This window comes from Moschus berezovskii, chromosome 13, assembly GCF_049115385.1.
Source record: "Moschus berezovskii isolate FMDL1 chromosome 13, NW_MosBer_1.0, whole genome shotgun sequence".
Taxonomy (NCBI): Eukaryota; Metazoa; Chordata; class Mammalia; order Artiodactyla; family Moschidae; genus Moschus; species Moschus berezovskii.
In genome coordinates, this window is record NC_142472.1 from 14,355,574 (window position 1) to 14,372,883 (window position 17,310).

Below are 17,310 nucleotides of genomic sequence, written 5' to 3' on the forward strand. Positions count from 1 at the left end.
ATGCCAACTAAAAGAATAACATGATAGGTTGCTGCCCATTAAACTGAACAAGAAACTTAGTGATGAGAATGTGGAAACAGGTATTCTCATATGCTGCTGCTGCTAAGTCGCTTCAGTCCTGTCTGACTCTGTGCGACCCCATAGACGGCAGCCCACCAGGCTCCCCCGTCCCTGGGATTCTCCAGGCAAGAACACTGGAGTGGGTTGCCATTTCCTTCTCATATGCTAGGTGGAATTAATGTGGCAGTATAAACTAATAAAATGAATATTCTACTGCTCTGACAATACTATTTCTCAGTATTTACACTACAGAAACGCACATACACACATATGCACAAAGAAGCAAACAGAAAGATTTTCAGTAAAGCACTAATGACAATGAAAAACTAGGAAAGCTTTACCCAACGTCCAACAGTGGGTAAGTCATTAAATAAACCAGTTTATTTAACAGTATTCACGCAGTTGTTACAAAGAGTTATTTCTATAGGTACTGACTTGGAAAGCTATGTTATTAATTTGAAAACAACGTAGAGCAAATGGTGATGTCATTTATGTTTTTTAAAGTCATTTTCTAGACACAAGAGCACACGTGGAAGGCCATTTTGTGAGCTGAGTTGTATACAAATGTCACGGCTCCTCTCCAGAGCTGGATGGTTGAAGGCTATGCTCTTCTTCCTCCTCACTACCCCTCTGGCCCCCAAATCTTTCTAAAAATAAATTTATTTATTTATTCGTATGTGTGCCTGTATATGCGTTCAGTGGTTCAGTTGTGTCCGACTCTGCGACCTCAGGGACTGTAGCCTGCCAAGCTCCTCTATCCAGGGGGTTTTTACCAGTAAGAATACTGGAGTGCGTTGCCATTTCCTCCTCCAGGGGATCTTCCCAACTCACGGATTGAACCCATGTCTCTTGTTTGTCCTGCATTGGCAAGCAGACTCTTTCACTACTGAGTCATCTTATTTGGATCCCTGGAATCCCTTATTTGGCTGCCCTGGGTCTTACTTGCGACATGGGGGTTCTAGTTCCCTGACCAGAGATCAAACCTGGGCACCCTGCACCAGAAGCTCAGAGTCTTAGCCCACGGACCACCAGCGAAGTTCCCATGCCCCAGACCATGATGTCTATTCTCGCCTCAGACACACGGGGTGAGGGCTTCACTCTTCTACACCCAATCATTTTCATGAAGTATTTATTTCTCGATCGCCTCCTCTGTCCCCCAACTGTCCCATAGAAGGAAGCACACCTGCCTGGCAGCCTCTCAGTGACAAGACAGTTACAAGAGAAGAATGAACGTGTTTAGAACAACAACTGTCAATCCATATTCCTGAATGGAAACCACAGAAAGGAGCCTGCCTGTTCAAACATCTATCTGGATGTGTGCTCTGCAGGGCACAGGAAATTCAACAGTCATTCCAGACCATCAGTGGCATCCCAGCTACTTATTTTACACACCATGATGGCAGACCCAGGTGTCACTCATCTAAAACCAGATACCTATTCCCTTCCGCGGGGTTTCCACCAAATACCTCCATTGAGCAAGAGTTTGCTTTTCGTGGCAAACACCACCTCAGGGGAATTAAATTTTGTCTGTTATTTACTCAGCTATGCAAATAAAAACTTGCTGTGCGGTAATAAAAGAAAAAGAAAACACCTCAAATCGAGAACTCATGTAAATGACTCTCTTAAAGTTTCTGCCAGGAACGATGTGCTGAGAAATCCTGGGAGAAAGGAGCCTAGAACTTGAGCAATCAGTGTCACCGGGTGGACAGGTACCATTCCTCTTGAAACTAAAAATAGCCAGTTTTCTTTGTGAACACCTGTTGCTCTAATACAATACCTTATACAGCCCAGCCAACAAGAACAACATAGAAAACAGTCTCACGTACAACTGGCAGCAGACACGGAGTTAGGAGAGCCACACAGAACTTGTCAGTTTCCACGCACAAGATTCTGGGTGGCCAGGATTCAGCTACTCTCTGCAGCACAAGCAAGAACTATTTATTTTCCTAAAATTTACAGCAAGAGTTAAAGCCCAGCAGATTCATTTGTAGATACCTAGCGTTTTTTTTTTTTTTTTGGAGGGGGGGTGCCCCTGCAATATGTTTCCTTTCCCCCAGCCCACTGTTAAAACCACGAATGAAATGGCTATAAGGAGTTCAGAACAAGCAGATTTCGCTTTGACGAGTCAGTTTAAATCAGAATCCAGCCCTTCTGGGGAGTGCTGGCTGGAGAAGGCAAGCCCCCTCTCCGTGACTCTCTGTCCCAACTGTCCTCAAGAGAGACGGGGGTCCCACAACCCAGTCCTCAACTCTTAGGACGGCAGACCTGCTTCCCTCCATCGCAGTCGCCTGAGAGGAACCCACCCCACCCAGGTCGGTTCTGCGCGTCCCCTTTCCGCCACCCCGGGGATCGGGGCTCAGACAGGCGCCCCTCGGGACAGACGTCCGGGAAAGGCGGGCCACGGGCACCGGGGACCCTTCCCCGGCTCCTCCAGGGACCGAGAGGGACAGCGCGGCCGGGCTTGGGAAGGGGTCCGGGGCGGGCGGCGCGGGGAGGGGTGGGGGTCCAGCCGGGCGCCCAGCCGCGGGCGGAGGCGGGGGGAGCGCGAGGGTCGCGGGCCGGGGGGCTCGGGGATGCAGACCATCCAGCGCCAGCATGGAGGGAAAGTCCTTGCAGTTCGAGACGCCCGTGGAGTCCGTGACGCACGTCTTCCAGAGGTTGGCCCAATAGGTGGCGGTGGTGATGACCGTGCCGTCGATGGTGGACACCTTCCAGTAGTCGGTGGGCAGCGTGGAGGACACGAGCACCCAGCCGGAGATGGAGACCATGAAGGCGATGATCTCCGACGCCGTGCTCGCCATGCCGCCCGCCGCCGCCGCCGCCGCCGCGCTGGCTCTCGCGCTCCCCGCTCGGCGGCCGCGCAGCGACCCCCGCGCGCCCTGCCCCGCGGCTCCGCCCCCGCCGCCCCGCCCACCCGCGGACCCGGCGCTAGGGGGCGCGCGCGGACCCGGGACGCGCCCTCGGGGAGCGCGGAGCTGCTAACGCCAGACGCGGCCCTGCGCGGCCCTGTGGCGCCCCGCGCCCTGCTCGCGCGTCTCGGGGCCGAGGCACCGTGCAGAGGGGCTCTCCTGTTGAACAAACTGGCAGCCGAATGTGGACGACCTGCTGCATCCATCCTCTTTCCCCTCCCCAGCCCTACCCATTGGCAATAGCTTGGCGTTCAGAGTATCTTGTAAAAAGCAGAGCAGAAAAAAAAAAAAAGGCTTTTGTGTGCCCGGAAAGGACACGGCCTGCTAACGCAGCCCTTGGTCCGCTGAACTCTAAAAGTTTTCGTGCCACGCTCTTTTGGGTGACCCAGTTCCGCTTGTCAAGGAGCGATCACTGCAGCTCTGGGCTCGAAGTCAGCTTTGCCCTGAACTTTTGCAGTTCCTTTTGGCCCGGCGGCATGTGGAAGGTCACTGCAAGGAGGTGGGTGATACAAACCTCAGTTCAGGACAGCAGTCTGTGCAGAGCCCAGGCTGCAAGGGGACCTTCTTTACGGTCCTGATCGTGATTGTTCCAGCCACAACGCTGGCCTGCTGATACCAATGCGCTACACATAGGACATGCTTTTTAAGACATTTTCCTGTGGGTTCCTTCCAGCTCCCGTTTCTGAGTCTCTTCTACGAGCTGGTGGTCTGTTTCAGCTTCTCTGCATCTTGTTTTACTTTTTTTAAAAAAACAAAAAAACAGCTCCACCTTTAGCATCTAACTGAGGGATAAACTCATTCCTTCATTGCTGTCTGAAAGTAGACTTAAAGATCAGGGTGTGGCTCCAGAGGTCACACATTTGGGCAAAAATGAGAGACCAAAGACTGGTTTTATTATTTGTCCCTTTAAAGTTCTTGGTGCGAGGGTGCTCTTTTGTGTCCGACTGTTTGCAATCCCATGGTTTGTAGGCCAGCCAGTTTCCGAGTCCATGGGATTTTCCAGGCAGGAATACTGGAGTGGGTTGCATTTCCTCCTCCAAGGAATCTTCCCGAAATAGGGATTGAACCTCTCTCTCCTGCATTGACAGGCAGATTCTGTACCACTGAGCCACCTGGGAAGTCCAAAGTTCTTGGAATGAACCTCTAAATCAGTCCTATAATAGAGCTAGCTGCTAATTCTGTTTCCTAAAGGAAATCAACCCTGAATATTCATTGGAATGACTGATGCTGAATCTGAAGCTCCAATACTTTGGCCACCTGATTCTAAGAGCCGACTCATTGGAAAAGACCCTGATGCTGGGAAACAATGAGGGCAAGAAGAGAAGGGGGTGACAGAGGATGAAATGGTTGGATGTCATCACTGACTCAATGGACATGAATTTGAGCAAACTCAGGGAGATAATGAAGGACAGGGAAGCCTGGCATGCTGCAGTTCACGGGGTCGCAGAGTCAGACATGACTAAGTGACTGAACAACAGCAACAACCCTGTTTCACAATGTTTGTGCAGGGACACTTTGGTTCATTGTGAAGAATTTCTCAATTCCCCTTTGTCACACACAAAAAATAATAAACGCGTATAGAATGAAATTAGAACTGGTTTGATGTCTGTGGAGAAGAGAGAGGGTTGAATTATAGAAACATCTGAACAGATTTGGAAGGACCATTGGAGATTGTATGGACACACTCCACACTCAACACAATCATCTTATTTCTAGAGATAATATTCAGTTCACTCTCTAACCTTCAGAACTTTAGGTTTTAGCGCGTGGCAAGGTGTGTGCTCTGGTTTTGCTTTGTACTGACAACCTTTGAGCAAGTTTTTTTTTTTCTGTTGAGTCCAAATCTTTCTCTTTTTAACATCCATGCATCTGCTGTGATTTGCACTGAGAAAACACAAGTTAAGTGCTACTTTTGGGCCCTGCAGCAGCTCTTGGGAAGTGTGTGTGTGTGTTTGACCATTTCACGGCTTGTGTGAGGGGGAATACTGGTGAGGACGGTTTACCTGGTGGAATGCAGACGTCGTTCCACTACTACGCTCCTCTTGGTCCCAGCTTGTTCTGCTGTGTCATTTTGGGTTTACTGGGGGATCCAGCTTAAAGATAATTTGGGAAGCACCTACCTAAGCTCCTCAGTCACCTTTGAGTATTGACAACAAGGTGTCCTCTATTCTTTGTATGATTTGCCGTTTTAAAGTGATTTTATTTTCTGGTTTCTTGCCCTCCAGCATATTTACACCATTATTTCTATGTCATATTTCTTTCTGAACAATCTGCTTTCTTTTAATCCAATTTACTGTTCAGACAACACAAGAAGTCGTAATCCAGGACATTCCCTATGGACCTTCCAAAAGTTAAGATGTGCACAGATGTTGGTTTTGTGCTTTATTTCCTGGCCTCGTTTGAGTGTCTTCGTTTGCTTGTGTCTTCCTCATGGTAGTTTCTCGCTAAAATTGTTGATCCTTTTTTTGCAAGACCCTGACTTACTTTTGACACACAATAAGTCTAGTATTGTGACCTTAAAGACTCATGCAGCTTCTAATTTATCAATAAATTGGTTATGAATGCCATCGTTTGAAACCAAAAGTATGTACATGGTTTTACAAAAACAACCGTGAAGAATAATTTGGTGTTTCAGACTAGCTGCCACAGATTTATTTAACAGATAATGTAGTTTTGCATACTGTACTTAAAATATCCACAAACCTATCATTGCAATATAGCTTTCAGAGGAAACAAATTCTAAATTCTAACTTGGACCTCCAAGGAAGACTCTGCTGCATCACCAGACCGTTTAATCCAGAATCTCTGGGGGTGCCTCTGGTAGTGATTTTTCCAAAACTTGTAATGCACAGTCAGGTTGGACATCACAGCTCTGATCAGTTGAGATTCATGTATATAAACAGTCGATTTAGCAAACCAGATGATTTGTGTTATAGAGAAAAAGAATATTCCTTTCTTGGTTGAAAACTTTGAAAAAAGAAATACTCTTTTACTATTGAGACCATAACACACAGCTTCAACTTAAAAGGGTTGGAAATACCACAAACAACCCATAAATTATGAACTGTGTGGCAGCACTATTAGTTCCTTTGCCAGCTGAAACAGACTAGGGTCGTTATGCCTGTGGACTTGACTAATTTTCTTTTACTTTTATCCTTTGTCTGTTCTATGAGGTTTCACAGCCCCAGACTTCTCTTCGTTGGCATGTACTACATATTAACTATGAAGAGTGACATCTTAGAGCCCACAAGTACCTGACCAAAGGATGAAAAATGTTAACTTTCCTTAACACCTGAAGAATATTATGAAGTGAATCAAGTATTTACTTAGAAATGTCTTATATCTTAAGCTTTTCAAAACCAGTTTAGTCAGAAGAAATCACGTCATCCAACATAAGAATGTCTAAAAAAGGAAAACATATTGAAGAGAGTCTTTTTAAAGGAAGTAATGGATAAATGACCTATTTCACTTTAAGATTCTAGAGTCCCAAATAACCTTTGCAGTTAATCTGAAAACCCGTTTACAGAGTACCTTTCAACTGATAAATGCTTCCTTATTTTCTTTAGGATTCAGTTTACTGAACTTTTTATGTAACTATTCATAACAAACCATTCTTAATTTAAACACAAAAGTGAATACAGTTAGAAAGTGACTTCTCCAAATTATTCAAAATAACGTCTTAATTAACATTAACTTGGCCTTTCCAAAAATATAAGCATTGTTTCTTTTCTGACATGAATAGTACTAATTTATAATAAATTTGACATAAAGACATTAAGGGCCTGAAATATATTCTGAGCCTTTCCACATTTGAGAACTAAGCTGCTGAGACTTAACATTGGAAGTTATTTATTTGACATTATTATGGTTGTTAAGGAAAAATAGAGGATTCCCCCACCCCACACTTGTTCAATGGGAGTGAAACCAGTTTAGCTGACTGAACCAGAGATTTGCAGAAATTCTTTACTTGAGATTCAACTCACCTGCCGAACAACACAGGTGTGCCTTTTAACAGCTCAAGGATTTTCTAAGCATCAAATCTGGTTTCAGTATACACTAGCTTCTTAGATTCCAATGAGGGGACATGCCGCTTAGCAGGTGGGAAGGGACTAAGGTCCTGATACATGAGGTATTAACTTAAAAAAAAAACAACTGCCCAGGAGCCAAATATTGTTACACTACCTTCAAGAAGACATCAACACCGATACTAAGATAGTAAAATAGCATATCTATATTTTTTTTCCCTTCATTTCCCCTAACACTCTTAGTTTATCTTAACGCTCTATACTAATTCTACGATACTTGTTATCTACTTAGCGTGAAAACTACTGCGTGAGAGGAGTAGTTACAGGAATGAATACTCATGCTTATCGTTGCATCATTGATCATACATGTGTGTCTATACATATAATTTTTTTTGGAAGTTATAAGGAAACAGAGGTTTATTTTGACATCTGGTACCCTCTGAGGCTAGCTGCATCAGAAGTTAATACCATGTATCTTAAGAGCTTGTCTTTCATACTTTTATTTGAAACACTAATTTCCAATTCTTGTAACCAAACAGGACGGTTCCCCCACATCCCCTGCCGTAGCTCCTCTCTGAGGGGCTTGGATAATGGTATATCATGCATCTTTCTCCATGATAGCCTTGGGTATGTAGCCCTCAGACCTACTGGCACCAAAGGATTGACTAGGATTAGCCGCCCTGCTACCTGCCTATGTCACAATCAATCGGTCAGAGAATTGTGCACAAGATGACCACTTACTCTGTGACTCCCCCTTTCTCACCTGGCCATTAAAAATGCTTTGCTGAAACCCCTCAGAAAGTCTGGGGCTTTTTAGGGCAGGAGCCACAGGTCTCCTTGCATTGTCCTGAAATCAACTTTTGTCTGCTCCAAGCTCTGACGCTTTCATGTTGTTTGGCCTCACTGTGCATTGGGCACAAGAACTTGTGCTCAGTGCCTTTCTGAGGTATGTTGACTATCTAGATTCCTCTTGGGCACCTGGAGAGTTTGGGGTGCCAGTGGCTCATAGCTGTCTTGGTGAATACGCCTCCAGTCTGGGAAGACTCTCACTCAGGGATGCTGGGACTTCTAGGACTTGCTGGTCAATAAGGATCTTATGAGTATTAATTCAACCAACCGACCCAGATTGTATGTATGTATGTGTTGGTTGCTGAGTTGTGTCCAACTCTTTGCAACCCCTTGGACTGTAGCCCACCAGGCTTCAGTTTCCACAGGATTCTGCAGGCAGGAATACTGAAGTGGGTTGCCAAGCCCTTCTCCAGAGGATCTTCTCAACCCCTGCCTGCAATGCAGCAGACCTGGGTTCAATCTTCCCAGTCAAACCTTCAGCATCTTTTTCTTATCTGAACTACCTGGGAAGCCCATACCCAGGTAGAGCAGCAAGTAAATCTATGTGTTTGGGGCAAATCATTTCATCTTTCTGAGTTGCAGATTCCTCATTTGAAAAATGAAGTTATTTTGTATGGACTCCAAGATCACTTTGAACTGTAAAAATCTCTGAGCCCATGACTCGTAATGAACGTGACCAATCACAGACAAAATCAACAAGAAGAGAAAACAGGCAAGAGTTTCTCTTGGTGTCCTTTCTTTTCTACTCACTTCTTGACATTCTCCCTCCTTTGCTATATTTGGGCTTCCCAGGTAACTTAGTGGTAAAGAATCCACCTGCCAATGTTGGAGACCCAAGAGATGTGGGTTCGATCCCTAGGTTGGGAAGATCCCCTGGCAGAGGTAACGGCAACCCACTCCAATATTCTTGCCTGGGAAATCCCATGGTCAGAGGAACCTGGTGGGCTGTAGTCCGTGGGGTCACAAATAGTTGGACTTGACTGAGCACACACACACTCAGTTTGCTATATTTATTTTTTTCACAAATTATTAAAAAATTCATCCCGGTGACCACAGAAGATTAAACTAAGTGAGGGTTGTTTCTGACTGCTCAGGTCAACGCCCATGAAGTTGGTCCCAAATCCTTACCCTGGGAAGTGCTTTTTTGAAAAAAACAAAAACCTTTTTATTGGAGTATAGTTGTTTTACAATGTCATGTTAGTTTCTGCTGTCCAGCAAAGTGATCAGCTATACATACACATATATCCCCTCTTTTTTAGATTTTCTTCCCATTTAGGTCACCACAGAGCACTGAGTAGGGTCCCCTGGACAGCAGGTTCTCATTAGCTTCTGATTTCACACATAGCAGTGTATGTCCTTTGCTATATTTACAGGGCGTGCACGTGTATGGGTGTACATGGGGGGGTGCGAGAAGATGATGTTTGAAAAGTCTCTAAGAATAGGTTTGTTTTCAATTCTTTGTTCTCGTTGTGTATTAGAAGTGTGATAAAGCTCAAAACCAGTGGCTACCATGAATTTATGGTTCCGAGGGGAAGGGATAGTTAAGGACTTTGGGAAGGTCATGTGCATGTACTGCTATATTTAAAATGCATAACCAACAAAGACCTATTGTATAGCACATGGAGCTCTGCTTAATATTACGTGGCAGCCTAGATGGGAGGGGGCTTTGGGGGAGAATGGATACATGTATATGAATGGCTGAGTCCCTTCGCTGTTCACCTGAAACTTCTACAACGTTGTTAACTGGCTATACCCCAGTGCAAAATGTTTTTGGTGTTAAAAAAAATTAAAATGAAAAAAAAATTGTGGTTACCAGTGGAAAGGGGGAGGGGGCAGTAAAGATGCTGGGGAATGGGAATACAGGACATTGGGTGTAAGATAGGCTCAAGGGTGTATTGTACAGAGGAGGAATATAGAACATATTTTGTAATAACTATAAATGGAAGTTAACCTTTAAGTTGCATAAGAAGTTAACAAGGAAAACGTGCAGTAAGTAGTTCAGTTCACTTGTGAAGCGGTGATGTTGGGCCGAGAACAGATGAAGGAGCTGTAACGATGTGGGATCAAAGTCTCTCTGTGTGGGCTTGGCAGGCCACCCAACTGCTCTGTGTCTGTTCTTCAACTATAAAATGATAAAAAACAATAGCTTTTTCAAGTTATTGTGAAGATTGGAGACAATGTACATGAAGGATCTGGAACAAGGTAGATATTAAAAAAAAAAAACCTCTCTTTAAAGTTATAAAGTTGCATTTTCCATAAAAGTGGGATTAATCAGAGTTAGACTGACATTCAGCAAGCAAATACAAATCAACTGTATTGCAAATCTTAATGAGAACACAGAAAGATTTTAGTAGGGTGCCAACATGGGAGAGGTTGAGGCTGAGAGAAGAGGGAAAGGAACCAGGAAATGCGAGTGAGGTTAGTCTTTTTTTGCGGGGGAAACTGGGGGGTGGGTGTGTGCAAAGGGAAGCACAGCAAACATGAAAAAGAAAACCAAAGTAGTTAAATGAAAAAGTGAGTGAACAACTGCAAGATAAGATGAAAGGGTTAGCCGAGTCCGACTCTTTGCAACCCGGTGGCCTGTAGCCCGCCAGGCTCCTCTGTCCATGGGATTCTCCAGGCAAGAATCCTGGAGTGGGTTGCCATGCCCTCCTCCAGGGGATCTTCCCACCCTAGGTCTCCCACATTGCAGGCAGATTCTTTACCATCTGAGGCACCAGGGAAGCCCAAGAATACTGGAGTGGGCAGCCTATCCCTTCTCCAGGGCATCTTCCCAACCCAGGAATCGAACTGGAGTCTCCTGCATTCCAGGTGGATGCTTTACCAGCTGAGCTAAAGTAAAGGCATCAAATACAAAGAGAAAGGAACACGAAATGAGGATAAGGGATAAGAAAAAGAGATGGGAAGCCGCAGGGTGGGGGTGGGAGGAAAGGGGGACCAATGGGGCGGGAAGGAGTGTGGGAGGGGGTGAGTCAGCATTGAGAGGGGAAGATGGAGACCTGTATGCAGAAGCCCTCACCTTTCTATACTGCTGCATGTAACGGGTGGAGAAGGCAATGGCAAGCCACTCCAGTACTCTTGCCTGGAGAATCCCATGGATGGAGAAGCCTGGTAGGCTGCAGTCCATGGGGTCGCTAAGGGTCAGACACGACTGAGCGATTTCACTTTCACTCTTCACTTTCACACATTGGAGAAGGAAATGGCAACCCACTCCAGTGTTCTTGCCTGGAGAATCCCAGGGAAGGGGGAGCCTGGTGGGCTTCCGCCTATGGGGTCACACAGAGTTGGACACGACTGAAGCGACTTAGCAGCAGCAGCAGCAGCAGCATGTAACGGGTGGGAGGGGCCTCATTCTAGTGCCGGTTACAGCTGGAGAGGCTTCCCCCTTCCCTGGGCCTCAGAATAGAGCTGGTAAGAAGTTGACCAACCCCAAGCTCTCAGGAGTCCCGTGTTTACCGTTTGGCTCACTTCATGGGAAAAATCTGTGGAAGTTTAAAATGAATTCTTTAGGGGTCAGAAATGAAAGTTCTTGCAAAAACATACTCATAAGCAAATAATTGTGAGGCTTTTTTTGTTTCCCAAATGTAGACTTTCTCCGGTTTTTATCTAATATAAACTTACGTGGGTACCTTTCAGGTATCAGGTGTTACATTCTAAACACTGCACTCATGTTAATAACAGTCCTGTGGAATAGGTCCTGTTTTCATTCTCATCGTGCAGATGCTGAACCCCAGAGCGATGTAGTAACTGGCTCTGGAAGCTGGTGGAGGCAGTTTCAGCTCAGCCAGTTTAGTTCTTGAGTCTACACTCCTTTGTAGTCAGTCATTTGCTTTCTATTAAAGCTGAAACTCCAATACTTTGGCCACCTCATGCGAAGAGTTGACTCACTGGAAAAGACTCTGATGCTGGGAGGGATTGGGGGCGGGAGGAGAAGGGGATAACAGAGAATGAGATGGCTGGATGGCATCACTGACTCTGTGGACATGAGTTTGAGTGAACTCCGGGGGTTGGTGATGGACAGGAAGGCCTGGCGTGCTGTGATTCATGGTGTCTCAGAGAGTTGGTCATGACTGAGCGACTGAACTGAACTGAACTGAGGGCGTCCCAGGTGGTGCTAGTGGTGAAGAACTGGCCTGCCAATGCAGGTGACATAAGAGACTCGGGGTTTGATTCCTGGATTGGGTTGCCATGCCCTTCCCAGGGTTGGGAAGATCCCCTGGCCATGGCAACCCACCTGGCAGGCTACAGTCCATAGGGTCACAAAGGGTCCCGACACAACTGAAGTGACTTCGTGAGCATGCAAGGCAATGCTTTGTGGTTCATGTATTCAGTTAATATCCACTGAGTATAAGAACAAATATAAAAAAATAATCCTACATAATCTATATTTATCTTTATTTTTTAGGAGAATGGATTTTATAACCAGAAGTGTTTGAACAGGATACCTAATTTTCTTATTTAATTTTATTACATGACTGTATCTTGTAATAGATCAATTGAAGTTCATTAATATGCTGCTTAACAATGTCCGGGACCACACTAATTCATTATATCACAGTTTATATCTAGGTCTTTTTTTCTTAAAGGGTGTGTGTGTGTAGATGTCTGTATGTATGGCATATATATGCATATAGATGTGTGTATGTACATGTATGTATGTATGCACTGAACAGCTCATTAGCGTTTTCCTTGCTATCCTGAACTGGGGGTGTTCTATGGTACGTGTTGTTTACTGTGCATGACCTATGCTTCTTATGCTTATTTTCTGGTTGGAATTTGACCCATACTCACCAACAAAGGGTGTGCCACAATCAAACAAAAGAAAAGTGTCCCATTCAGGTATTAGAAGGCAAGTTTTTCTCTCAGTAGGTATTGCCACATTGTATCTGGAATGGCTATACCCCACGGCATGCTCACAGCAGTGGAGAATGGTTCTGGTTTTGTCATATTCTCTCCAAACTTATTTTACCTGACTATGTAATTGCTATACGACTGTAAGACCTAAGTTTATCTATCTCCAAAGTTTATGTTCTTACATTTAAAGGCTAGCACAGTCATCCAAGTTTTGAAGACATTCAAAGACAAACACTAAAAATCTCCACACATCACTGTATCCAAAGTTAAAAGAGAAGTCATTATCTGAATACTTTTTTGGTCCATCACTATTTTTTGTTCTCCTTTGGCCTCTTTTTACTGATTATAAGAGGAGAATAGGGATGTAGGGAGAGAGAACTTTGGACTATTGCGCTGAAATGTCAGGGAAGCTAGTATATATGTGTACACATGTTTGGGATTGTATCACACACACAAAGGCTGAAAGGAACAGAGGCTAAGAGATGAAAGTAAAAGGGAGACAAGAGGAACATATAATAACAAAAGAAGATGTTTTCTCTGTAAAACATTGGTTGGGACTGAAGGTTATAAGGTAGAAGATGGTGAAGAGAGTTTTAATATAAGCTTGTGTGTCTGCATGGAATGAGGTGGGAGGTAGGATCAAGGACCAGCTTGTGCTTTGCACTGTTGCTGTGCCATCTCCACGTTTAGACATACAGATACCTGAGCACTGGAGATTCAGAGCATCTAAAGAGCAATATTTGTGCTGTTCTTATGTGTCAGGGAAGATGATCAAAGTTTGAACTCAATGACTGAATTAAGCATTTGGGTCATGTCAGCATGACCAACTTCTTTGCTTTTTTCCTTTCGAGTTAAATTGTCCAAGTATTGGAAAAGAAACTTGTGACCACAGTCTCCTCATCACCAAATAGTATGCTTTAATTGCTAGGCGTGACAAAAAGACAAGTTTTCTTGTCCACTGATTTTTGCCTTCCATTTTCTTTACCATTTCCTTGATGGCAACTTCAACTGCCAGGGAACTTGCTGGAGGTGACTTGAAGGAAGTGATTGAAAACACAGGTGATCGGACACCATTGAACATCACTGAAACCTGGGAGGAATGACCAGCTAAGGGAATAGTGGCCTGAAAAAAGTGACGGCCAAGTGGTTGTTTTGATCTCTGTGGGGGTGGGGGTGGGGTGCATTTGAAGAGTTTGGAGGAGCCAGTGTAAGAGGTTGGGATTCATGGCCCTGAGAAGATGAAACAGCCTGGAGAGTTCACTCAGGTGTTTTGCTCCCATTTCAAAAACAGCAGTATTTGTCCATTGAAACAAATTAAAATACATTTGAGTGCCTACTATGCTCTAGGCATCTTTCCAAACAATGTAGACACAGTGAACCAAACATACAAAATCTCTGCCCTAATACAGCTGACATTCCAGTGGAGGAGACAAGTATTACAAGGTGAGAAAAAGGCGTAGTATAGCAGATGCTGCTGCTGCTGCTTCTAAGTCGCTTCAGTCGTGTCCGACTCTGTGCGACCCAATAGACGGCAGCCCACCAGGCTCCGCCATCCCTGGGATTCTCTAGGCAAGAACACCGGAGTGGGTTGCCATTTCCTTCTCCATGTGTGAAAGTGAAAAGTGAAAGTGAAGTCGCTCAGTCCTGTCCGACTAGCAGCGATCCCATGGACTGTAGCCCACCAGGCTCCTCTGTCCATGGGATTTTCTAGGCAAGAGCACTAGAGTGGTTTGCCATTGCTTTCTCCAGGGGAGTATAGCAGATACTATGTGCTAAAGAGAAAAAATAAGCCAGCAGGGAAGGGGAACATTGTACAAAGTGTGTGTACATAGTGGGGGTAGGTGGGTTAAATTTTAGTTAGGCGGCCAGAGAGGCACCCCTTAAGAAGATGACTTTTGGGTGAAGAAAGACAGGTAGAAATGAGGGAGTCAGTATTTTTTAAGATGAGAGAAGTAATCACATCTTAGGGCCTGTTGTTGGCCTGTAAGGCACTTTCATGTGAATTCAAGAAATGTGGCCTGTCCCGCATGTGGTTGTAACCCCACAGCAGGGCCCGCAGCTCAGAGAGTACAGTGCTAAAGAATCCACCTGCCAATGCGGGAGATGCAAGAGACCCGGGTTCGATCCCTGGGTTGGGAAGATCCCCTGGAGCAGGAAATGGCAACCCACTCCAGTATTCTTGCCTGGAGAATCCCATGGACAGAGGAGCCAGGTGGGCTACAGTCCATGGGGCCGCAAAGAACTGGATACAACTGAGTGACTGAGCACGCAGCATGAATTGAAGAGAATGGAATTGCATGCTGATAAGAGGGTAGACAGATAATAGACCTACCTCTTTTGGTGGCTGTTTCTGTGAAAATAGCTGTTTCCACAGAAATAACTATTTCCACAATAGCTGTTTCTGTGTTTGATTTGGGTTTGTGAAGAGTTATTTAAAAGATCTAAAGAACAAAGCCGATGTCATGTTTTGCCTACAATTATAACTGCCACACCGCTAGGATTTTGGATATAAATCTTTCTGACAAACAAGACAACGAATTCTCTGCATGCAATTCACCCATGTAATCTTATAGAGTTAAGCAATGCTTTGCTTTCCGATCAAAACACTACATGAAAAAGTATATTGTAAACTTTTGATATGGTAAATAAAGCTTTCAGTGTTACTTTTTTTTATTTTTTAAAATGTATCTATAATTGAAGGATAATTGCTTTACAATGTTGTGTTGGTTTTGGCCATACATCAACAAATCAGCCATAGGTATACATACATCCTTCCCTCTGGAACTTCCTTCCCGCAGTGTAATTTGTTTAAGTAAACTGAATGATATTTTGTTAGTTTCTATAGAGGAGAAACTGATGCTAAAGCTGAAACTCCAATATTTTGGCCACCTCATGCGATGAGTTGACTCACTGGAAAAGAGTCTGATGCTGGGAGTGATTGGGGGCGGGAGGAGAAGGGGACAACAGAGAATGAGGTGGCTGGATGGCATCATCAACTCAATGGACATGAGTTTGAGTGAACTCTGGGAGTTGGTGATGGACAGGGAGGCCTGGCATGCTGTGATTCATGGGGTGGCAAAGAGTCGGACACGACTGAGCTACTGAACTGAATTGAACTTATAGAGGAGAAAAGCAGATAATAAAATTCTTTTATTTCATACTAATTTTCAGATGTGATTGAGAGGATCAAATACATTAAAGCATAGATGTTTAAAAACTGGATATATTATGGGTATTTGATAAATTGTTTAATTTTATTGGTCAAAAGGATAAATGACTTAAAATATTGGATGGAATGCTAAGCATAAGCTCTCAAAAACTGTCAAAGTCTAATTTTATTTGCTGTTTCAAGTAATTTATGTTTTTAAATGATGAAAAATCATATCCTGTCATATTATAATCCTGCAACAAAAATAAGACCTTATTTTACAATTCAAATGATCAAATTAATCCTCAAATAATTGCCTTTTTCTGATTTTTAATATTTATATATATTGGAGCTTCTCAGGCGGTTCTAGTAGTAAAGAACCCACCTGCCAATTCAGGAGACACAAGAGACTCATGTTCATTCCTTGGATTGGGAAGATCCCCTGGAGGAGGAAATGGCAATGTGCTCCAGTATCCTTGCCTGGAGAATCCCATAGACAGAGGACACTGGTAGGCTACAGTGCATGGGGTCACAAAGTCAGACAGGACTCAGCGACTGAGCACACATACATATATAAATAATTATCACTAAATAAATTTTCAACAAATGAGAAGAAATCACACACTATGAAAATGCAGCATATTTTTTCATTTGGTTGTTTTTTTTCTGTTTGTAAGCAGAGTTGACTACATATCCTCAACCAGGAAGAGCTATGTGCTAACTTAACTCACCCATTAGAAACATCAGTTTCTTGTACCCTTTTTCCTAACAACCAATTAATTTTCCATTCAAGATGCTTGTCATTTGCTGGTTTCGGGGAAAACCCAGCTGGGCTCTAGGCAGTGTGCACCTTCACAATCCTACCTGTTTAAAAATGACACTATTCTTCTTTTCTTACCACCTGGAATGCTCTCAGGGCACAAGACTTCTTAAAAGGCTGGATTTTAGACCCCCATTTAGCCAAGTGTTTGGGAATTCCCAGTGTCTCAACAGTAAAGAATCCGTCTGCCAATGCAAGAGATATGTACAGGATGATCCCTTGGAGAAGGAAATGGCAACCTACTCCAGTATTCTTGCCTGGAAAATCCCATGGACAGAGGAGCCTGGCGGGCTACAGTCCATGGGGTTACAAAAGAGTCGGACACAACTTAGGGACTAAATGACCTCCTTGCTTTACCTAATCACTGAACAGATGTGGGTCTTTACTAATAAGACTATTTTTTTTCATGGTGGTTATGACCATGATTCTAATTTTTGCTGTAATTTTTAAACATTATTTGCTGAATGTAGCATACGTATTTCTAGGGAAATATTATTTTTGGCCAAACAGGATCAAAGATGAACCATATTTGTGATTACAATTCAAAATCACATTGCTTTTTTTTTTTTAAGCTTAATTTATGTATTTGGCTGGCTGGGTCTTCACTGCTGCTCAGGCTGCTCTCTAGTTGCAACGTGTGGGCTC

General features: G+C 44.1%; 1 protein-coding gene across 2 annotated transcripts in view; it reads right to left on the reverse strand.

The window, feature by feature from the left end:
• The window catches only part of CLDN10 (claudin 10), a 96,571-nt gene that overhangs the window by 17,827 nt on the left and 61,434 nt on the right, over positions 1-17,310 (reverse strand). The window contains exon 1 of one of the 2 annotated variants that reach the window (XM_055426565.2): positions 2,642-2,934. The exons of the other annotated variant lie outside the window; for it this stretch is intronic. Within the exon in view, the coding sequence (XP_055282540.2) occupies positions 2,642-2,861 (220 nt within the window). The 5' untranslated portion in view covers positions 2,862-2,934. Of the gene's footprint in view, positions 1-2,641; positions 2,935-17,310 lie in introns of those variants that run through there. 2 annotated transcript variants of the gene reach the window in all.